Source organism: Scyliorhinus canicula, chromosome 20 (assembly GCF_902713615.1).
Source record: "Scyliorhinus canicula chromosome 20, sScyCan1.1, whole genome shotgun sequence".
NCBI classification, from domain to species: Eukaryota; Metazoa; Chordata; class Chondrichthyes; order Carcharhiniformes; family Scyliorhinidae; genus Scyliorhinus; species Scyliorhinus canicula.
In genome coordinates this window covers 33,079,276-33,103,252 of record NC_052165.1, presented here as the reverse complement: position 1 = coordinate 33,103,252, position 23,977 = coordinate 33,079,276, and the positions used below count along the sequence as shown (strand labels likewise).

Here is a 23,977-nt window from a genome sequence, read left to right as displayed (position 1 = left end):
ATCTTTAGATTTTAAATTAGACACATTTTTAAATTGTCAGTTAAGGATGCATTGACCTCTATTGATCTTGGATGTCCTGAATTTATGTCTCCATTGCACGTGAGTGCCCCCCTCCCCCTTGGCACCCCAGAATTACAAACCCCATGATCCAGCAATGCAAGAATTAGAACTGGGAGAATGCGCCATTCAGCTCTGTCACTCGTGATTGTTCTGATTGTGGCCTCAACTCCACTTTCCTGTCTGCACCCCCATTACCCTTGGCACCCTTGACAGTCAATAATCTGTCTAATACAGCCTTGAGTATATTCAGTGACCCAGCCGCCACTGCTCTCTGCTGAAGAGAATGCCGCAGACTAACGCCCGTGTGAGAGAAAAACAAAACCTCATTTCCATCTTTATCATCCGCCATCCATCCGTTTTCTGGGTGGACTCTGTGGTAAAATGACCAATGGCCTGAATCTTAGGCCCGCTATAGAAAATATGGCAGGATTTCCACACTTGCTCGACCAGCTTTCGGTGAGCCCATCTTAAATTTCAAATTTAAATATTGCAACGTAGCACTAAAGCAGATCTCCTTTCAGCAGATTCCAAGTTACAATGGGAAGCCTAGCTTATTTGTGGACTGGGGGCAGGGCAGAGGAAACAATGTTGTTGTGCTTTAGGGCAACACGGTAGCACAGTGGTTAGCATAGTTGCTTCACAGCTCCAGAGTCCCAGGTTCGAATTCCCGGCTTGGGTCACTGTCTGTGCGGAGTCTGAACATTCTCCCCGTGTCTGCGTGGGTTTCCTCCGGGTGCTCCAGTTTCCTCCCACGGTCCAAAGATGTGCAGGTTAGGTGGATTGGCTATGCTAAATTGCGCTTAGTGTCCAAAAAGGTGGGGTGGGGTTACTGGGATACGGGGATAGGGTGGAGGTGTGGGCGTCTTGTAGGGTGATCTTTCCAACAGCCGGTGCAGACTCAATGGCCAAATGGCCGCCTTCTGTACTGTAAATTCTATGACTCTCTGACACTATAAGATAGATTGCTGCATGGCCATGCCGCCTTTGCATCAGGACTCATCAGTCCACCACCCCCCCTCCCAAATGGCTCACTTGGAGTTCTCCATCCCCCCCTGAAATACCGTACTTCCCTTTCCCCCTCAAACTGTGCACCGCACAACACCAAACTTTCAATAATTTCAATCTCTGAGTTGCCTCTCTTGTCTGAATTCATTGCAGCCCTGGACTCCCCTAATCCACCTCCACCATATAAACTTACCACCCACGTTCACAGCCACCTCTTTGACCTTACATTCTTTCATGGGTTCTCCACTCCCACAATCTTGACCGTGTGTCGAACAGGCCGATGTGTGTGGGTGGAGCATGCTTCCTGATTTTGTGTGCTAACTTGTTTCTCATTTTCAGCCTATACCTTTGGCTGGCAGCGGCATGAAAAAAAGAGAGAAATGTGTAAGTCTCCCTGTCACTGCCACAACTTCTCAAGTCCTAAACTGTGCAACCTTGTGGTGATACACGGACACCAGATCACTTGTGTTCGCAGACTGAAGCTTCAGAGAGACTCAGCTGTCAGTTATGCAGTGTGCTGGTCCTGTGCTATGCGCTGGCACTCATGAACTAAACTCTCAACTCTGGGCAAATAACGCCACTGCCGTGTGGATACGTGTGGAGAGTTGAGAGCTAAGGAGAGTTGAGCTGATTGCTGTTATCGTGCCTGGCGCAGTGGTTGCTGAGTGAGTGCTTGCTGAGAAGGGGAGTAAATTTTTTTTAAAAGCTTACTGTTGGGGGTTTCCAGCTGAATCCAGTCGGAGTGAGGGCTGAGTGACTGCTGGGTAAGTAGTGAAGATTTAAATTGTTTGCGCTGGCCCATAACAGCTGATCGCTGTCATCGTGCGCGGCGCATTGGTTGCTGGTTAAGTGTTTTATTTTAAACTGTATTTAAGTTGGGCAGTTCCTAAACCCTAGACACTACACTTGTAGGGCGGGATTCTCCGGGAGTCGGCAGGGCGGGGCAGAAACCGCGCAGTGGAGTGGTGGGAACCACCCCGGCGTCGGGCCGCCCCAAAGGTGCGGAATCCTCCGCACCTTCAGGGGCTAGGCCGGCGCCGAAGTGGTTTGCACCCCGCTGGCCGGCGTGGAAGGCCTTTGGTGCTGTGCCAGTCAGGGCCGAAGGAACTTCGCCAGCCGGCATGGGTCCGCGCATGTGCGGGAGTGCCAGCGGCTGCTGTCATCATCCCCGCACATGCGCAGGAGGGGGTTCACCTTTGCGCGGCCATCGCGGAGGCTTACACGGCCGGCGTGGAGAATGGAGTGCCCCCACGGCACAGGCCCGCCGTGGGGGCACCCCCCGGGACCAGATCGCCCTGCGCGCCCCCCCCCCCTCCCCTCAGGACCCCGGAGCCTGCCCACGCCGCCAGATCCCGCCGGTAAGGGGCCGACTCCAATTTACGCCGGTGGCACCTGCATAGAACGGGTGGGACTTCGGCACATCGAGGGCCGGAGAATCGCTGGGGGGGAGGGGGGGGGGGCGACTAGCGCAGTGCGATTCCAGCCCCCGCCAAATCTCCGGCGCTGGAGAATCTGGCAGCCGGCGGGGGCGGGATTCATGCTGCTGCCTCCGCGATTCTCTGACCCGGCGGTGGGGTCGGAGAATCCCACCCGTAGTGACCCCACCTTTCCACCTCCTCTAACCTGAGGGGTTGAGTGAATATCAGGTAAGCTCTTTCTTTCTTTTTCTTGTTTTTATCCGCAGGTTATCTAGAGGGGATGGCAGGGAAGGTAGTGCAATGTTCCTCCTGCAGGATGTTTGAGGTGAGGGACGCCGTCTGTGTTCCTGCAGATTTCACCTGTGGGAAGTGCACCCATCTCCAGCTCCTCAGAAACCGCCTTAGGGAACTGGAGCTGGATGAACTTCGGATCATTCGGGAGGCAGAGGGGCTGGTTTAGCTCGCTGGGCTAAATCGCTGGCTTTTAAAGCAGACCAAGCAGGCCAGCAGCACGGTTCGATTCCCGTACCAGCCTCCCCGAACAGGCGCCGGAATGTGGCGACTAGGGGCTTTTCACAGTAACTTCATTGAAGCCTACTTGTGCCAATAAGCGATTTTCATTTCATTTTTCATTTCATAGATACTGTAGTAGCTTCAGGGATGTAGTTACTCCGAAGCCTATGAGCAAAGATGGCTACTCATCTCCTTGGCTCCCCACAGAAGCCCTTCTGCCAGGTTTTTAAAAAAGGAGTACTAATCGGCGCCAGTGTGACCACTTGCTGGGGAGGCCGTTGGACATGGGGGCCGGGATTCTCCAATCCTGCGGCCAAGTTCTGACGCTGGCGTGAAACATGGCTCGAGCCACTCCGGCAGCAACGGGCCTCAACTGGCAGCTACCCACCCCTTACTAGTGGGCTAGTACCGGGCCGGAGTGATGTCCGCCGCTCCAGCGCCCGAAAGCCAGTGCGCCAGGCCGGCGCGAGTTCGCCATGCGCATGGGTTCCCATCTCCGCGCCGGCCCCTGGGCAATATGGCGGAGCCCGGCACAAAGGAACATAGGCCCCCACGGAACTAGCCCGCCCGCCGATCGGTAGGCCCCAGTCGCGGACCAGGCTAGGCCCCCCCCCAGGGGTTGGATCCCCCCCACTCTCCCCAGGGCACCCCCCGCAGACAGAACCGAGCTTCTGTCGATAACCTGCTGATTCTCCGACCCGACGCGTTTCGAAGAATCCTGACCGGGGTCGCTCCAGTTAATTGTATAGAAATACAGTTTAAGTGATGATAATCAGTTTCTCGCCATGCTACGGCGAGACCTCATTTTCGCCTAGGGGAGCAGATCAGTTGCATCACACATTGTTTGGCGCCTGGAGCGGTTCTCGTTTTCAGCCTCTTCTACTATTCACCGGCCTCATTTTGCTCTGTTGAGGGCGCAACGAGGCCGGAGAAATCGTGCCCATCATCTTAACCAAATTTCCTCCCAAGTGTGCTGCCCCAACAATTCCTGAAAAGTTCAGCTGGCCGAAAAGAGAAAATAGATTCCTGCAAACCGTACACCTTCTCTGCTCACTGCCTTCCTCTGTAGCAAATACAGTGGAGACCACCGTGCCAGTCTGAGCTCCTGAGCCCACCAGACGATACTTAACAGCGAGTTAACCGCCACAGTGCATATCATCATCACCTTACGGAACAGATAGCTGCCTATGAACAAAATGATTTTCTTGTTGATCCTTCGCATCCAGTCTTGAATGAGATGAAATTTCCTCCTCCAAAATACCCCAGCCCCACATATTGACCAACAATAATATTGCCACTGAGAAACATTCTACAAATAACATTGCAGTTACTGTCTCTGTCCTTTGTGCGACATTGACTGAGAACTGTTTAGCTAAATTGACCTGTTTTATTCTGTTATAACGTACCTGAATACTATTGGCTGGGGACAATATTTTAAATTTATTAATAACTCAAGAATACAAAAGTATCAACAACATGCTAAAAACAGTCACGAACAGCACGCGCCACTGCTGTTTGCGCTGGCCATAGAGCCATTGGCAATGGCTCTCCGGGGGTCGGCAGAGTGGCAGGGGCTAATGAGGGAACAGAGGGAGCATCAGGTGTCGCTCTATGCCGATGACCTCTTGCTGTATGTTTCAGATCCGTTGGAGAGTATGGGAAGGATTATGGACCTGCTGGGAAGGTTTGGAGGGTTCTCAGGATACAAGCTGAATGTAGGGAAAAGCGAGGTATTCCCGGTGAATGAGCTGGCACAGCGGGCTAATTTAGGGGGGATTCCATTCACGGTAGTGAGGGATAGGTTTAGGTACTTGGGGATTCAGGTAGTGAGGCAATGGACGGGGCTCCATAAGTGGAACTTATACTCCAGGGAGGATCTTAGGAGGTGGGATACACCACTTAACGTTGGCGGGGAGGGTCCAAGTGGTGAAAATGAATATTCTGCCGAGGTTCTTGTTTATCGTACAGGCTCTCCCGATCTTTATACCAAAGACCTTTTTACGGAAAGTGGACACAATCATCTCTGACTTTGTCTGGGCAGGGAAGGTGCCGAAGGTGAAGAGGACCCTGCTACAGAGGCAGAGACAGCAGGGGGGGTTGGAGTTGCCAAACTTGCGTCATTATTATTGGGCGGCGAATGCGGACAAGGTGCAGCGGTGGTGGGAAGGAGAAGGAGTAGAGTGGGTTAGAATGGAGGAGGAATCTTGTAAGGGGTCTAGCTTGAGGGCTATGGTGACGGCAACATTGCCAATGGCTCTGAGTAGGTATTCGGAGAGCCCAGTGGTGCAGTCCACAGTGAAGATATGGAATGGGCTGAGGAGGACTTTTAGGGTGGAAGGGATGTCGGTGCTAACGCCGCTGTGCGAGAATCATGGGGTTGAGCCAGGGGGTTGGATAGTGTATACAGGAGGTGGAGGGAATTTGGGCTGGTCAAGGGGAGGGATTTGTATTTGGAGGAAGGGTTCGCCAGTCTGTAGGAGCTAAGTGGGAGGGTAGAGCTGCCGACGGGTAGTGAGTTCAGGTATCTATAAGTTAGGGACTTGGCACGAAAGGTCTGGAATAGGTTCCCTAGATTGTCGGGATGCACCCTGCTGGAGCAACTGCTGCTTCCGGATGTGGAAGGGGTGGGAAGAATTGGGGATATATAAGTGGCTGGGGGAGCAGGGAGGCGAGCGGGTGGTGAAGATCAAGGAGAAATGGGAAGCGGAGTTGGGAATGGAGATCAATTGGGGAGTATGGAGTGAGGCACTGCGAAGGGTAAACGGGATGTCCTCTTGTGCAAGGATGAGCCTGATATCGCCACCGGGGGTAGCAGCATGGCTGGGTGACCTGTACGACTTCCTGCGGTTAGAGAAGATAAAGTATGAGTTAAGGGGCTCAGCAGGTGAGTTTGAGAAAAGGTGAGGGATGTTTGTAACCGTGTTTGAGGAGCTGTTCGGCGCGGGGGGGCGGCGGGGCGGGTGAAAAAGGAGGAAAATCTGTACAAACTGTAGAGTTGATTGTTGGGAAGAATATTTCCCGGGGTGTTTATTTTCTGTAACCTACTTTGATACAAGTTTCAATAAAATGCGTTTTTAAAAGAAAAAGTAACGAAAATCAGTAATATGCAAAAACGAAAAACAAGACACCATAAAAATACCAGCTCTCAAGCCAAACCCCCCCCCCCTCCCCACCAGCTCTTGTCCCAATGGTAGACCTACATCAGCGGAAAGGTGCCCAAACGAGCAGCACAGACCACCGCAAAAGGACACACTGGTGCAGGGCACGGTGTGAGAGAGAGAGAAAATACAATCTCCCCTCCCAAGAGGAAGCACAGGACATCCCAAAACAGTTTCAAAACCATCAGTTTCAAAGCCAGCATCCAGCCACCTCTGCGCTCCCCACTCCCTCTCCAGTGGTAGCCCCACATTGGTGGAAAGGCACAGACCGCCGGAAAAGGACACACCTTTACAGGGCATGGCAGAAGAGAGATGAAGAGAACTCCCTTTACAAAAAAAAACAAGACAAAATGTAGAGCAACCACAAGATTAAGCACAAGGCAAAGCAGCCAACACTCATGCCAGCACCCGTTCCCCTCCCACGGCATCAGCAACAGCCCCATGTCGGTGAAGAGGGGCCCGCAAGCAGCTCAGTCCACCAGAAAAGGATAGGCAGCGCGCGGTGTAATGCTCTTTGATTGAGCTGATGTTGAATCTTGATGTGGTAGTGTTAACAAAGAACATTAGACTTTGTTCTACAACAAAACTATTACTAACACGACTCCAAAGGATTACTATATTGTTTGAGATTAATACAGTTGGAAAAAACGGTCTAACACTAACATACACTAAGATACTACAGAGCTACTCTAATATGTGACTGCTATGAATTCCTTATTAACAACGTGTCCTGGAACACAGAAGGGGGGATTCTCCGCTGCGCCACATTTCTGCCCCGACCGGCCAGCGTGATTCTCCATTACGCCCATCGGTCATAGACATAGACATAGAACAGTACAGCACAGAACAGGCCCTTCGGCCCTCGATGTTGTGCCAAGCCATGATCACCCTACTCAAACCCACGTATCCACCCTATACCCGTAAACCAACAACCCACCCCCCCCCCAACCTTACTTTTTAAGACACTACGGGCAATTTAGCATGGCCAATCCACCTAACCCGCACACCTTTGGTCAATGGGGTTTCCCATTTTGGGGCAGCCCCATGCCGTCGGGAAGCCCCCGGGCACCGGCATAACGGAAAATCACGCCGGCGGAGTATCCCACCCATGGGTGTCCGGGTCACGTGCCTGCATACTCAAACCACCTGCTGTTCAGATGCTAGAACTACAACAGTAAAACATATAACTGACAATACACATACAGATGATGATGATCTACTCGTATTATATACAGATGATAAACGCGGTTGAGGAGAGAGAGAGAAAACACCCTTTCCCCTCACTGACACAGGGAAGGATCCCTCAACCCCCAGTGCACAGAAGCAGGAGGGTCACAACTGGTGAGCACCCAACCGCGAGGTCCAAAATAACAATACACAACAAAAATACAATAATAACCATACAATCCCCCAACAATAAAACAAAAGCAACATCAGAACAAACAATACACAATTGGGCCACTGCCCTGCTGCTCTCACAGTTCCAGCATCCGGTCTCCAGACACCATCCAGTCCAAAACTGCAAAAATGAGTCTGTTATCCTCCACTTGCAACCTGGCAGCAGGCCAAACAAAATCTGCCCCATGCTTCGCTCTCAGCCGGGAAGCAGAAAGGCAGCCAGTAACAAGTACAAACCCCAGGCATGGCAACTGCAGGCAGGCAACTCCCTCCTCTCTTTCCCCTGCAAGCAATTTCTCCTCCATCTAACTGGTTGTAGCATCTTTCACCCTTATCATAATCCAGAAAAGGCAGCCAGCATACAGAATAAGACACCAGGTCAGAGAGCAGGGTTACAGCCAGGAGCAGCTGGAGATCAGAGACAGACACCCCTCCCAACACCTCAGAGTGTGAGCTACTCGGGTGAAGTGTAAGCTCCCCCAATGAGGAGGGGGGGGGGGGGGGGGGGGGGGGAGGGAGTAAATCATTCGCAGTTTCACCTGTACAAATAGAGCTGGCCAGTGTGGCACCAGCTAGTGAAGGAAGCAGTGGTGAACTACTGCTGCTGTGTATATATTATTGTGCATGAAGTTCTTTTCTTTTTGACTCTACAAACTCGTTCTGGATTCTTCGTGGCCCTCACAAAAATTCTGTCTTTTTCTCTTGCTCATTTTCTCTTGCACGCTCTCGCTTTCCCTCAGACATGCACACCCACGCGCAGCACAGGCTCTCTCTCTTCCTTCCTTTTCAAAATTGTTCCTGAAGTCTGAGCGGAATGAATGACCAAATTATATCCTTTGCACAGTCATGTAACTCAAATAGAGATACCAATAACTATCTTCTTCTGAGGCTTCCAGATTACTCAATGCATAATAATTAGAGGAGAGATATGACCAAACAATAAAGGCGATTAAAGCAGACATCATGGGTGAGATTCTCTGTTTCTAAGACTATAATAATAATCTATATTATTGTCACAAATTGGCTTACATTACACTGCAATGAAGTTACTGTGAAAATCCTCTGTGAAGAACACTCTGGCGCCTTTTCTGGTACACTGATGGAGAATTCAAAATTGCCCATTCACCTAACAAGCACGTCTTTCGGAACTTGTGGGAGGAAACCGGAGCACCCCGAGGAAACCCACGCAGACACGGGGAGAACATGCAGACTCCGCACAGATAATGACCCAAGTGGGAATCGAACCTGGGACTCTAGTGCTGTGAAGCAACAGTGCTAACTACTGTGCTACCAGAAGTACGCTCTGGTTTCTCTTCAGATCGTATAAATCTTTCGCCTTTTACTATGCTACCGTGCTGCCCGAAGTGTTGACGGCAACGCAGAATTCATGGAATTCACGACAGCAAAATGGGCGCCGCACCTGGACTGATTCCGTTAAGATTCCGTTAATCCGTTAAGATTCCGTTATTCTGTATGTCTCCAGCTGCACAGCTGTGTTTTCTCTGCTGATTCTGTTAAGAGGCTAGCACCGGCGCCGTGTGGAACACAATTGATTTCAATGAAAAACGGTGTGGGATTCGACGAGTCCGTGATTGACTCTCGGGAGGCTGACAAGCTGCAGCCTTACATACACATTACAATCCCAACACACACTCATCCCAACCAACAAGATGGCACTGGTTGTGCTGGAGTGCATTCATCAGCTGATGGGTGGGCTGGGGCCAGAGGGCACCTAGTGGGGTGGTCTGGGAGACATCCATACATCCCGTGGCCCTAAGTTCACAGTGGGCTGTCAGTGGCATTCACAGCTGCATGGCTGCCTCTCCGGCTGCAGCAATAGTGTTGCGTGTCCGTCCACCCTGACCCCACAGCCCACGGGTCCGCTAATGATATGAAAGTGGTGTTTACTGTGCCTGTGTTCTGGACCGCACTGGCGGCGCTGTTGAGGTGATGGGGGGTGGCATCAAATCAGCGCTCGCCACGATTTCACCGCCGGAACCGATTCTCCACCCAATCACGATTTTGACATTGGACAACCGAGAATCCCGTCCCATGGGTGGATTCTTCCCACGATTTGTCAAAGTGTTAGTTTCAGTGAGAAATCTGTATGTCTCCAGCTGCACATCCATGTTTTCTCTGCTGATTCTGTGACTCTCTGCACAGAAAATCTGGGGGTGTGGTTTTGGCCATCTCCCTGTCAGGGATAGGCCTAATAGAGCCATGAAGGCCGGCCCCATAGAGATCTGGGCACCTTCTAGGGTTCCCTGATCCGTGGGAAAAAAATACACCCGCCACTTTACCAAACCCCCAGGGACACAGAGGATCCCCGCTAAAGCGTCTATCCCCCCCTGAAGTCCAAGCTTTTGATCATCTGCCCTAATGTCTCCTTGTATGACTTGGCGTCACGTTTTGTCAGATGCTGCTTCTGTGAAGTGCCTTGCAATGGTTATTATGTTACGGCGCTATAGTATTGCTAGTTGTTGTTTTGAAATAAAATAAATAAATAACCTTTATTGTCACAAGTAGGCTTACATTAACATTGAATTGGATTGGATTTGTTTATTGTCACAGTGAAAAGTATTTTTCTGCGAGCAGCTCAACAGATCATTAAGTACATGGGAAGAAAAGGGAATAAAAGAAAATAACTAATAGGGCAACACAATGTAACTACATAAGCACCGACACTGCAATGAAGTTACTGTGAAAAGCCCCTAGTCGCCACATTCCGGCGCCTGTTTGGGTACACAGAGGGGGAATTCAGAATTCTCAGCTGGTACGGGAATTGAACCCGCACTGCTGGCCTTGTTCTGCATCACAAACCAGCTGTCTAGCACACTGAGCTAAACCAGCCCTGCAATGATCATACATGTTAATTATAGGGTGAATAATATGAAACGGAACTGATGTAAAAAGATTAAGAAGATTAGAAGTGAAGCACGAAAGATGCCTGGAAGTGAATAGATAGGCTGTGGTTTAAAAAAAATAGAAGTGAAAGGAAGTCCTCTCTAAATAGTAAGATTCTTGAAAGGAGAGATATCGGGGTGCAGAAACATTGTGCTGGATTTTACATGCCCTCACTGGGCATGTTTTTGGCAGTGGGCACTTAAATAGGTTCGCTGCCCACCCGCTGAGCCCATCGCAATAACATGGTAGGGTGGCAGGCAGTGAAATCAACAACCCACTTGTCATATTTAAATAAATAATCAAGTGTTAATTGAGCTTGTTTACAAGCCAATTGACTCCCATAATATGCTGTGCGTGCAGTTGGCGTGGGCATCCTGTCGGGAGTAGGTGGGCCATTTCTGTTAAAACATTTTTCAAACGGTGGCGCAGTGGTTAGCACAGCTTCAGGGACCTGGGTTCAATTCCAACCCTGGGTGACTGCCTGTGTGGTGTGTGCACGTTCTCCCCGTGTCTGTGTGAGTTTCCTCCGGTGCTCCGGTTTCCTGCCACAGTCCAAAGATGTGCAGGTTAGGTGGATTGGGCAGGATAAATTGCCCTTGGTGTCCAAAAAGATTAGGGGTGGGGTTACTGGGTTACAGGGATAGGACTCGATGGCCTCCTTCTGCACTGTAAGTTCTGTGATTCTATGAAAGGGCGTGAGAAAACAGTAGTCCTATCTTTGTGGGAGGAGCGAGTTCCATCTGCACATTGGGGTAGCACCCCTAAAGTGTACCCACCCAGTATCCTAGAATTGCCTTATTCTGGTATCCATTGCACCATGTCAGTGGTGGGGAAACTATTGGAGAAAATTCTGAAGAAAATTATTCATTTATGTTTGGAAAGGCATGGGCTGATTAGGAATAGTCAGCATGGCCTTGTAAGAGGGAGGTCATGCCTCACAAATTTGATATAATGTTTGGATAAAGTGACCGAGTGGATGAAGGATGTGCAGTTGATGTAGTTTGTATGGATTTTAGCAAAGCCTTTGACAAGGTCCCACACTAGAGGATGATTGAGGAGGATGAAGCACATGGAGTTCAAGGAAAGGGTGGTAGTAGAAGACTTTGAGTAACTGGAGGCTGGTGTCCAACAGCATACCACAGGGATCAGTGCTGGGTCCCTTATTGTTTGTGATATATATATAAATGATATTGACAAGAACATGGGGGAATGATGAGTAAGTTTGCAGATAACACCAAGTGAAGAAGAGGCTCGTATATCACAGGAGGATATAGGTGGGTTGGTCAGATGGGCAGAGCAGTGGCTAATGGTATTTAACCCTGTTAAGTGTGAGGTGATGCACTTCGGATGAAGAAACAGGACATTGTAATGAAAGGCAGGGCACTAGGAAGCTCGGAGGAACAGATGGATCTTGGGCTACTTGTTCATAGATCTCTGAAGGTGACAGAGCAGGTGAATAGGGTAGTTAAGACATATAGGACACTTGCTTTTATCAGTTGTGGCATAAAATATAAGAGCAAGGAGGTTATGTTGGAGCTGTGCAGAACGTTGGTTCGGCCACAGCTGAAGTATTGTGTGCAGTTCTGGTCACCATTATAGGAAGGAGGTGATTTCACTGGAGGGAATACGGTGGAGATTCATCTGGCTGCTGCTGGGATGTGGCATCTGAGCTATAAGGAGAGACTGGATCGGTTTTTTGTTTTCTTTAGAGCAGACAAGGCGAAATAATTGAGGTGTATAAGATTGAGAGGTTTGAAGAGGATAAATAGGAAGCAGCTGTTCCCCTTGGTTGAGGAGTCAGCCACAAGGGGGCATAGTTTTTAGGGTGAGGGGCAGAAGATTTTATACAAAAGGAATTAACATTGAATGAGTAGAGAGCTTGGTCGGACCACAGAAGAAGTATTGTATGCACTCTAAGTCTCCATTAGAGGGTGCAGCTACAGTTCATGCCAGGGTTAGACTGCAATGTTCATGAAGATTGACTTGACCAAAAATTAGTTATTTCTGTCCAAAGACGTGCAGGTTAGGTGGATTGGCCATGCTAAATTTCCCTTAGTGTCCAAAAAGGTTAAGAGGGGTTATTGGATTGCTAGGATAGGGTGGAAGTGAGGGTTTAAGTGGGTCGGTGCAGGCTCGATGGGCCAAATGGCCTCCTTCTGCATTGTATGTTCTATGTATCAACGTATCTAGAATGCCAAGCGCAAGGCGATTTTGGTTGATTAATTGGGAACGAGCTCGCGTGGCTCTCAAGGTTGTATCGCTTGAAGAATTTGTACAGTTCACTGGAAATAGGGAGACATTTTTGAAAACTAAATACTCGGCTGTAAATGGCTACTGAAGCAGAAACTATAACAGCACTGCAAAGAAAATTGGATAATTATTTAAATAAGAGAATATGAAAGGAGCAGAGGGGAAATGAGATTAAAGAAGTTCAATTTGAAGAACTAGTAGAGAACAGGCCTGGTGGATAAATGGCCTCCTCCCACAGTGTAATTTTGTGTGATGCTATTCGATGGATCAAAATTCCATTTATAAGAGGTTTGATTGTTTGATGTGGGCACAGAAGGGCCACGCCTACCTATTAAAAAAATCACTGCCATTCAAAGCGACTCCTTGTTTGTGAAGCACTTTTGCGAGGTTTCTGAAAAATGTGCGATTTATAGAATCACATCAATGAAAGCCCCTTTCTCTTTTCTGCATGCCCAGTTGGCAGAGGCACTGATCAGATTAAAATGTTCCCAATCCTCAAAGTAGATTTGAGTGTCAGAAAGTGGCATTGGCACAAGATAACGCTGTAAACTTAATTTTCAAAGACTCTGCTAGTGCAGTTCATTGAGTTCTACCCAGTATTTATAGATCGTAACAACAGAACCATTGAAGGAGGCCACAAATAATTTGCAAGGAAGTTAATGAACTGTCTAAAATTACATGTACTGCTGGGGACTGGTGCAGTCAAATGAATGACCTTTCATATATTGTATGATTTCAATTGCTGAACTGCAATTTGATACTTTTACCCTCAACACCAAGAGCAGTTTCAGGTCTGTCATTTGAGCCAGTTTCCTTAACTTTGTATTCCATAATTAGACAGCGATGTATTAGTAATCCCATTATTTAGCTGTGCTAAATCTATAGCTGTGGGATTACAGCTCATTCAGTGAGAGATGTTAAACTGAGAATGATTAAAGCTTTCCTTTGTGAAGTTAAATATTTCTGACCCATTTTATCAATGGATCAGGATGATCAAAGGTGGGTAAATGGAGTTAAGTACAGATCAGCCACGGTCTAAATCAACATAACATACAAGAAATGGAACTTGGCCATTCAGCCCCTCCAGCCTGAGCCCCTCCAGCCTGCTCCCCTCCAGCCTGCTCCGCCATTCAGTACAGTCAGAGCTAACCTGTCTTGGTTCCACTTTCCTGCCCACTCCTCGTAGCCCTAGACTCTCTAAAGAGATCAAAAATAACCATCTGAGTGAAGAAGTTTCTCCTCATCTCAATCCTAAATTATTGATCCCTTTATCCTTAGATTGTGCCCTGTGTTCCAGGTTCCTCAACCAGGGGAATCAGCCTCCCAGTCAAACCCCTTCCGATTCTTGGATGCTCCTTTCTTCTGGACTCTAGTGCCTTTAGGCTCTAGTTACTCATAATGCAGTAGTGCAATTAAGAAGGATGTCAAGGTCTTTGAGAGGGTACACGGGCGAGTTACTAAAATACTACAGGAGTAGAGGAGAAAGATAATACAGGTCATCTTGACACTTCTGAATCCTAACTTCACCTGTCTATTTTGGTTCCATAACGTTAACCGTTTGCCTAATAAGTCTTGGTTTTAAAATTTTCGATTGGCCAGTCTCAACAGTGTTTGATAAGCCTGGATGAGTGCAGCTACAACAAAACTCCAGACCATCCAGAACAAGGCAGCCCGCTTTTTCAGCATCCCATCCACCGTGTTGAACATTCGTTCCCTCCATCACCTACACACAGTAGCAGCAGTGTGTATCATCTCCCAGGATGCACTGCAGCAACTCATAAAGGCCCCTTCAATGGCACCTTCCAAACCTGTGACTTCTACCACCTAGAGGAATAAGGGCAGCAGGCACATGGAGACACCGCCATTTGGAAACTTCTCCATCAAACTTGAAAATAAATCACCATTCCTTCACTGTTATTTGGTCAAAATCCTAGAACTCCCACAGCACTGTTTACCTACACCACCTGGTTTGTAGTGGTTCCAGAAGGCGGTTCCCCTACATCTGCTCAAAGGCAATTGGGAATGAGCAATAACATCTTTTCCCTTGCTAGACACTGACCTGTGTACATTGTCATCCATTTTCTGCCTTTGACATATAGTTGAATTCCAATGTTACCCGAGAATTGTGAGACTGTTTTCTTAAAAGGAAAAGGTGTGAACCGTGACCTAATTTCATGAATGTTGGAAGGTAAAGAAAAGTTGAGGCCCAAGCAGATGAAAAACTTGGAGCTTACTGCAATAATTGGCTCCTGAATAACAGTATGATCTCCTTTGTGTCTCCTTGATGCTGCCATCTGCAGGACATGCAAATTGAACGAGAGAGAGCCATGTACAATATCTCGGGTGGCTGCACTTCCTTGGCCGTGGTGTTTCTAATGGGCAAGTTCTATGTAGCAAATGCTGGGGATAGCAGGTAGGACCAACTTTGCAAGCTTTACCTCTCTGATCTTCAACAGTAAATGTGATGTAGAGGTTTCATGGCAAAGACGATGTTACTCTTTAAAATGCTATCTTTAACATACAGTACTTTCTGATCTAGTCAAACAGAAAAATATTGTGGCATTTTAACTGGACCATCCGTCAGAAAGCTGACGGGATTTGATGCCACACTGGGCATCAATGGAGATAATATCAACCCTGGGCATAAAAACCAACGTTCAACCACTGCTTAAAAGCAAATTACTGCTGATGCTGGAATCTGAATCAAAACAGAAAATACTGGACAAGGAGACCTTGGGCTGGATTCTCTGTTTTTTGGGACTATATCCCCAAACCGTCGTCAAAACTGTGGACTTTCACGCCAGTAAAACTGCTGTGAAAGGGCTACATATTCCTAGCCCTGCAAGGGGGCTATCAGGGGCCTGGCGTAAATCTAGCAGCTTTTGCTGCAGATACGGGCACCCGCACTTCTGGGTCGCAGGCCGCGCACCTGCATGGCGGCGGCCTCCAGGGCTGCTGCATGCTCCATGGCGGACTCAGACCACGGAGCTGAACACTAAAATTAGACCCCCCCCCCCCCCCCCGATTGGCCGCGTGCCCGACCCTGATTGCCCGCTTGAACACTGCCCGGACGAGTATAAGGCCCCCACTGCCGCCCCGATCGGCCCGCCCTGACCAGGGTCACTGCGGACTGGCTGTAGCCGCCACGCTAGTATCCCGATTAGATCCACGCCGTCAGGACTTCGGCCGGTCGGGGGTGGAGAATGGCGGGGCGGGCCTCCAGCAATGGCCGCAGGTACGTGCTTTTCAGGGCTGGAGAATCGTGCACCAAAATGGATTCTCCGCCCCAGCGCTGGCCGATTTTGGCGTTGAGGTGTGGAGAATCCAGCCCCTTTTCTCTCCACAGATGCTGTCAGACCTGCTGAAATTGTCCAGTATTTTCTGTTTTTGTTTCAACCGCTGCTTTCACATCTGATGAGTTAGTCAGTTTGCTTTCTGCACCTTTGTATTTTTCCCTCCATGTAGTTAGCAAATGAAAACAATGGCATTAGTTAAATATATAAATGATGGAAATTATATTTCAGCTGAGCTCAAGACAAGACCCTGAAACAAACTGAAAGTCGACAGGATTTCAAGCAGAATATTTAGTGATGTTGTTTTAATTATCCACATTTAAATTGACTGATGCAATGTTGTTAATGACCTTTACTAAGTTGGGTGATCAGCCATGATCATAATGAATGGCAGAGCAGTCTCGAAGGGCTGAATGGCCTACTCCTGTTCCTATTTTCTATGCTGCTGTGTAGTGGAGAATCAGAATTGCTGTTTGAGGCATGTATCACTTTTCCCTCACTTTAATTCATACATTTCAGATGTCTCCTGATTTTTAAAATTTCCATTGAAGTCAATGGGGGAAGAGATAAAACAGGATTTTGATTCACTATTGCCCAGTTTACACTTTCCCAGAAACATTACTCCCACTGAGTGCAGAAGTTCAATAAATTTAGTTAATCTGTTGCGTAGATGAATTCCATTCATTGAAACGTCAACTTTTGACTTTATATGTTCCACTGATGAATTGTGACTCTATAGGCAAGAGAGGTTTGTGAAAAGCTCTCTTTTGCACTCCATAATGAGGACTTTATATTGTGTGCGCTGAGTACCATGATGTATATTACAGGACTGCCACCCCCCCCCCCCCCATATTTTAATGATAAAGTAATATTACACATACATAAATTATTTGCTTGAGGAATGATATATAATGAAGAGTTTTTGGACAGGTTGCATTCCAGAGACAGAGGATTATGAAAAGGCAATTCAGTGACTCTCAAGGGAGATCTTGCCATGTGTACCCTTGGATTTAGATGTTAAATCATTCAAAAACTAACTAGTAATACTAATTGTGTGGTCATGTTTGATTGCATCATTTACAGTTCTTCTTGGAGACCTGATAAAGTGATTGGAGAAATATTCATGAGAATGTTAGAGCCTTGTAAAGTGTCTTGCCCTCCCAGAATGGGTGAAATATATATCCAGAGTTTGAATGTGATATCATTAAAATGAGCAAGATGCTGGAACAAGACCAAAGAAGCATGGGTAGACAATTGTCAGAACTTGTTGCTTTGTCTGTAAACGAGGGAACATAGGGATTAAGAGCAGGAATAGGCCATTCAGCCCTTCATATGAACCATGAATTTATTGAATGGCGGAGTAGGTTTGAGGGACCGAGTGACCTACTGATGCCCCTAATTCATATGTTTGCGTGTTGTTCAAGACTACTCCGTAACATCATTGCTGATCTGGTTGTGGTCTCCACTCCACTTTCCCAACATTATATCCCATCTGCCAAATTTCTGTCCACCATTAACCTAGCTATGTTCCTTTGTAGGCTCTTTTCCTTTGCTTGACAATTAACTTTCCACAACCTATATTGGTATCATTTGGTCCCGCCATCCAAGCCATTGATATAGATTGTTAATAGTTGAGGCCTCATCACTGATTCCAGTAGCATTCCACTAGCAGAAGCTCGCAAATCTGAAAAAGACCCATTTATTCCTACTCTCTGCTTTGTGTTAACCAATTAACATCCATGCTCTTTTCTTGAAGTGGCACCTCATCAACTGCCTTTTCCAAATCCAGTACACCGTATTTATCCCTTGTTCAGTTTGCTTGTTTTTCTCCTCAAAAAAACTCTAATAAATGAGTTAAACACAATTTTCATTTCACAAAGCCAGGTTGACTCTGCCTGATCAAATTTTGATTTCCTAGGTTTCCTCCTTAATATTGGATTCTAGCTATTTCCCCATGACAGATCTTGAGCTAATTGGCCTACAATTCTGTCAGGTTATTATCACTGTCACCTAGAGGGTCCTATACCACTAGGTTATTGATTAATCCTTTTTTTAAATAAAGTTAGAGTACCTAATTTTTATTTTTTCCAATTAAGGGGCAATTTAGCCTGGCCAATCCACCTAACCTGCACATCTTTGGGTTGTTTGGGGGGGGGGGGGGGCAGGGCAACCCACGCAGACAAGAGGAGAATATGCAAACTCCACACAGATATTGATTGGAGCTGCGATTGAACCTGGGTCCTTAGCCACATAGGCAGCAATGCTAACCACTGTGTCACCGTGCCACCCTGATTAATCCTATTTCATTGCTCATTACAGGGTCTAGAATAGCCTGCTTCCTGTTCGGCTGTAGAATGTACTGCTCTAAGAAATTGTCCCGAATGCACCCTGAGTCAATTTTCCAGACTATCTTTGCCAATCTGATTCATCCAATCTGTAGGTTAAAGTCACCCATGATTATTGTGGTACCTTTCTTGCATGCCCCATTTATTTCTTCCTGTATGCTCTGTCCCAACTACTGTTAATCCATAAACCTCTAGACCTATAAACTACTCCCACAAGTGACCTTTCACCTTTCATATTTCTTATCTTGACCCAAAACTGATTCTACATCTTGCTCTTTCGAGCTCAGGGCATCTCTCACTACTGTACTGATTACATCCTTTTTTTTGCTAAATATTTTTATTCAAAATTTTTACATCATAAATAACAGAAAGGAAAAATAGAAACAGAAGAAAAATCAAACCCTCCCCACCCTGAACAGAGCAATGAAAACAGCGAAAATAAATAAACAACTAAACAATGCAATGAACAATAACCAATAAACAATAATAGATCCCCCCCCCCTTGTTGACCATCCCCTAACGCTCCGCCAGGAAGTCTAGGAACGGTTGCCACCACCTGAAGAACCCCTGCACAGATTCCCTTAAAGCAAATTTCACCTTCTCCAATTTAATAAACCCTGCCATGTCATTAATCCAGGATTCCATGCTTGGGGGCCTCGCATCCTTCCACTGAAGCAGAATCCGCGGGGCTACCAGGGACGCAAAGGCCAGAATACCGGCCTCTCTCGCCTCCTACACGCCCGGCTCATCTGACACCCCAAATATTGCAAGCCACCAGCCTGGCTTAACCCAGGAATTCACCACCTTTTGATAGTGTCCTCGCTACATCCCTCCAGAACTCTAACGCTGGGCATGCCCAGAACATGTGGGTATGGTTTGCAGAACCCCCCGAACATCTCACACACCTATCCTCACTCCGAAAGAACCGGCTCAGCCTTGCCCAGGTCATATGCGCCCTGTGTATCAGGCTAAGCCTGGCGCAAGAGGAGGAAGAATTCACTCTTCCCAAGGCAGTTGCCCACGTATCCTCATCGATCGGCTCCCCCAGTTCCTCCTCCCACTTACCTTTTAGTTCCTCCACCGAGGCCTCCTCCTCCTCATGTATCAACTGGTAAATTGACGAAATCCTACCTTCCCCAACCCACACCCCCGACAACACCCTATCCTGAACCCTGGGCGCCGGCAGCAGCGGGAAGTCCACCACCTGACTCCTAACGAACGCCCGTACCTGCATATATTGGAAGGTGTTTCCGGGGGGGAGCCCGAATTTCTCCTCTAGTTCCCTAAGGCTCGCAAACTTCCCGTCGATGAACAGGTCCCCGACCCTCCGAATACCCACCCTGTACCAGCTCCGGACCCCCCCCCCCCCCCCCCCCATCCATTTTTCCCGGGGCAAAACGTATCGGAGACCACACCGAGGCCCCCAGCTCCCCCCCGTGACGTCTCCATTGTCCCCAAATTTTAAGGGTCGCCGCCACCACCGGGCTCGTAGTGTATCTCATCGGAGGGAGCGGCAGCGGTGCCGTCACCAGCGCCCCCAGGCTCGTGCCTACACAGGACACCATCTCCAACCTCTTCCAAGCCGCCCTCTCCCCCTCCATTACCCACTTGCGTACCATCGCCATGTTGGCTGCCCAATAATACCAGCAGAGGTTAGGCAATGCCAGCCTCCCCCCCCGTCCCTACTCAGCTCCAAAAACACCCTTCTCGCCCTCAGGGTCATCTTAACCCGCACGAACCCCATGATACTCCTGTTAACCCGTTTAAAAAAGGCCTTTGGGATCAGGTTGGGGAGGCACTGAAACAAAAACAGAAACCTCGGGAGCACCGACATTTTAATGGACTGTACCCTACCCACCAGGGAGAGCGGCAGCATATCCAACCTTTTGAACTCCTCCTCCATTTGTTCCACCAGCCTCGTCAAGTTAAGCTTATGCAGGGCCTCCCAGCTTCTAGCCACCTGCACCCCCAGATACCTAAAACTCCTCTCTGCCCTTTTTAGCGGAAGCTCACCAATCCCCCCTCTCCTGGTCTCCTGGGTGCACCACGAACAGCTCACTCTTCCCCATGTTCAGCTTATACCCGGAGAAATCCCCAAACTCCCTGAGAATCCTCAATATCTCCGGCATTCCCCCCACCGGGTTCGCCACATACAATAGCAGGTCATCTGCATACAACAATACCCAGTGTTCCCCCCCCCCACTCCGCACCAACCCCCTCCAATTCCTAGACTCCCTCAAGGCCATGGACAGGGGCTCTATCGCCAGCGCAAAGAGCAGTGTAGATAAGGGGCACCCCTGCCTTGTTCCTCGGTATAGCCAAAAATATTCCGACCTCCTCCTGTTCGTAGCCACACACGCCACCGGGGCCTCGTACAGCAGCCTCACCCAGCTGACGAACCCCTCCCCAAACCTCAACACCTCCCACAGGTATCCCCACTCCACCCTATCAAAGGCCTTCTCCGCATCCATAGCTACCAGTACCTCCGCCTCCCCCTCCACCGCCAGCATCATAATTACATTCAGGAGCCCGCGTACATTGTTATTCAGCTGCCTTCCTTTCACAAAACCCGTCTGATCCTCTTGTATAATCCCCGGGACAGATTCCACGATCCTCGTGGCCAATATCTTTGCCAGCAGTTTCACATCTACATTGAGAAACGAAATCGGCCTATACGACCCGCACTGCAAAGGGTCCTTGTCTCGCTTCAAGATCAGGGAGATCAGTGCCCTAGACATCGTTGGGGGCAGGACCCCCCCTTCCCTTGCCTCATTGAAAGTCCTAACCAGCAGAGGGCCCAACAGGTCCACGTATTTCCTATAGAATTCCACCGGGAACCCATCTGGCCCGGGTGCCTTCCCTGCTTGCATGCTCCCTGGTCCCTTAACCAGTTCCTCCAACCCAACTGGCGACCCCGACCCCGCCACCCGCTCCTCCTCCACCCTCGGGAACCTTAGCCGGTCCAAAAAACAACCCATCCCCTCCTCCGATGGATGGGGGCTCAGACCGATACAGTCCCTCATAGAAGTCCCTGAAGACCCGGTTAATCCCCGCTGCACTACGCACCGTGCTCACCCTCCTTCCCTCACTCCCCAAATCTCCCTCGCTGCCTCCTGCTTCCTAAGCTGGTGTGCCAACATCCTGCTGGCCTTCTCGCCATACTCATACACCGTCCCTTGCGCTTCCTCCACTGTGCCTCTGCCTTGCTGGTGATCAACAAGTCAAACTCGGTCTGAAGGCTGCGCCGCTCCCTGAGTAGCCCCTCCTCAGTGGCCTCTGAGTGCCTCCTATCTATCCTGACCATCTCCCCCACCAGCCTCTCCCTCTCTCTCCTCTCCTTCCCTTCTTTATGGGCCCTGATGGAGATCAGCTCTCCCCTGACCACCACCTTCAATGCCTCCTAAACCACCCCTACTTGCACCACCCCGTTATCGTTGGTCTCCAAGTACCTCTCTATGCACCCCCGGACCCGCCCGCTAACCTCTTCGTCCGTCAACAGCCCCACCTCCACCCAGTGTGGGGCATGGTCAGAGATGACTATCACCTAGTGCTCCGTGTCCTCTACCCTCTTACGTTTGAGGTTATCAGCCGGATCAGGGGGCTACCAGACCCCCTCCCCAACCGACTAGCCATAACTCTTCCTAGGCAAGCCACGTGTTTAGAACATAGAACATAGAACGATATAGCGCAGTACAGGCCCTTCGGCCCACGATGTTGCACCGACATGGAAAAAAAAACTAAAGGCCATCTAACCTACACTATGCCCTTATCATCCATATGCTTATCCAATAAACTTTTAAATGCCCTCAATGTTGGCGAGTTCACTACTGTTGCAGGTAGGGCATTCCACGGCCTCACCACTCTTTGCGTAAAAAACTCACCTCTGACCTCTGTCCTATATCTATTACCCCTCAATTTAAGGCTATGTCCCCTCGTGCTAGCCACCCCCATCCGCGGGAGAAGGCTCTCGCTGTCCACCCTATCTAACCCTCTGATCATTTTGTATGCCTCTATTAAGTCACCTCTTAACCTTCTTCTCTCTAACGAAAACAACCTCAAGTCCATCAGCCTTTCCTCATAAGATTTTCCCTCCATACCAGGCAACATCCTGGTAAATCTCCTCTGCACCCGTTCCAAAGCTTCCACGTCCTTCCTATAATGAGGCGACCAGAACTGTACGCAATACTCCAAATGCGGCCGTACTAGAGTTTTGTACAACTGCAACATGACCTCATGGCTCCGGAACTCAATCCCTCTACCAATAAAGGCCAACACACCATAGGCCTTCTTCACAACCCTATCAACCTGGGTGGCAACTTTCAGGGATCTATGTACATGGACACCGAGATCCCTCTGCTCATCCACACTACCAAGAATTTTACCATTAGCCAAATATTCCGCATTCCTGTTATTCTTTCCAAAGTGAATCACCTCACACTTCTCCACATTAAACTCCATTTGCCACCTCTCAGCCCAGCTCTGCAGCTTATCTATGTCCCTCTGTAACCTGCAACATCCTTCCGCACTGTCTACAACTCCACCGACTTTAGTGTCGTCTGCAAATTTACTCACCCACCCTTCTGCGCCCTCCTCTAGGTCATTTATAAAAATGACAAACAGCAACGGCCCCAGAACAGATCCTTGTGGTACGCCACTCGTAACTGAACTCCATTCTGAACATTTCCCATCAACTACCACTCTCTGTCTTCTTTCAACTAGCCAATTTCTGATCCACATCTCTAAATCACCCTCAATCCCCAGCCTCCGTATTTTCTGCAATAGCCGACCGTGGGGAACCTTATCAAACGCTTTACTGAAATCCATATACACCACATCAACTGCTCTACCCTCGTCTACCTGTTCAGTCACCTTCTCAAAGAACTCAATAAGGTTTGTGAGGCATGACCTACCCTTCACAAAACCATGCTGACTATCCCTAATCATATTATTCCTATCTAGATGATTATAAATCGTATCTTTTATAATCCTCTCCAAGACCTTACCCACCACAGACCGGCCTATAGTTACCGGGGTTATCTCTACTCCCCTTCTTGAACAAAGGGACCACATTTGCTATCCTCCAGTCCTCTGGCACTATTCCTGTAGCCAATGATGACCTAAAAATTAAAGCCAAAGGCTCAGCAATCTCTTCCCTGGCTTCCCAGAGAATCCTAGGATAAATCCCATCCGGCCCCGGGGACTTATCTATTTTCACCTTGTCCAGAATTGCCAACACTTCTTCCCTACGCACCTCAATGCCATCTATTCTAATAGCCTGGGTCTCAGCATTCTCCTCCACAATATTATCTTTTTCTTGAGTGAATACTGACGAAAAGTATTCATTTAGTATCTCGCTTATCTCCTCAGCCTCCACACACAACTTCCCACCACTGTCCTTGACTGGCCCTACTCTTACCCTAGTCATTCTTTTATTCCTGACATACCTATAGAAAGCTTTTGGGTTTTCCTTGATCCTACCTGCCAAAGACTTCTCATGTCCCCTCCTTGCTCGTCTCAGCTCTCTCTTTAGATCCTTCCTCGCTTCCTTGTAACTATCAAGCGCCCCAACTGAAACTTCATGCCTCATCTTCACATAGGCCTCCTTCTTCCTCTTAACAAGAGATTCCACTTCT

At 48.6% G+C, this 23,977-nt stretch overlaps 1 protein-coding gene and 1 long non-coding RNA gene across 6 annotated transcripts in view; one reads left to right on the top strand and one right to left on the bottom strand.

Moving 5' to 3' along the window:
• LOC119954699 overlaps positions 1–23,977 on the bottom strand; it is a 248,415-nt gene that overhangs the window by 32,776 nt on the left and 191,662 nt on the right. The gene's annotated exons all lie outside the window — the stretch shown is intronic.
• Positions 1–23,977, top strand: part of ppm1h (protein phosphatase, Mg2+/Mn2+ dependent, 1H) — a 208,907-nt gene that overhangs the window by 125,578 nt on the left and 59,352 nt on the right. The window contains exon 4 of the mRNA XM_038780177.1: positions 15,007–15,119. Within this exon, the coding sequence (XP_038636105.1) occupies positions 15,007–15,119 (113 nt within the window). The remainder of the gene's footprint in view (positions 1–15,006; positions 15,120–23,977) is intronic.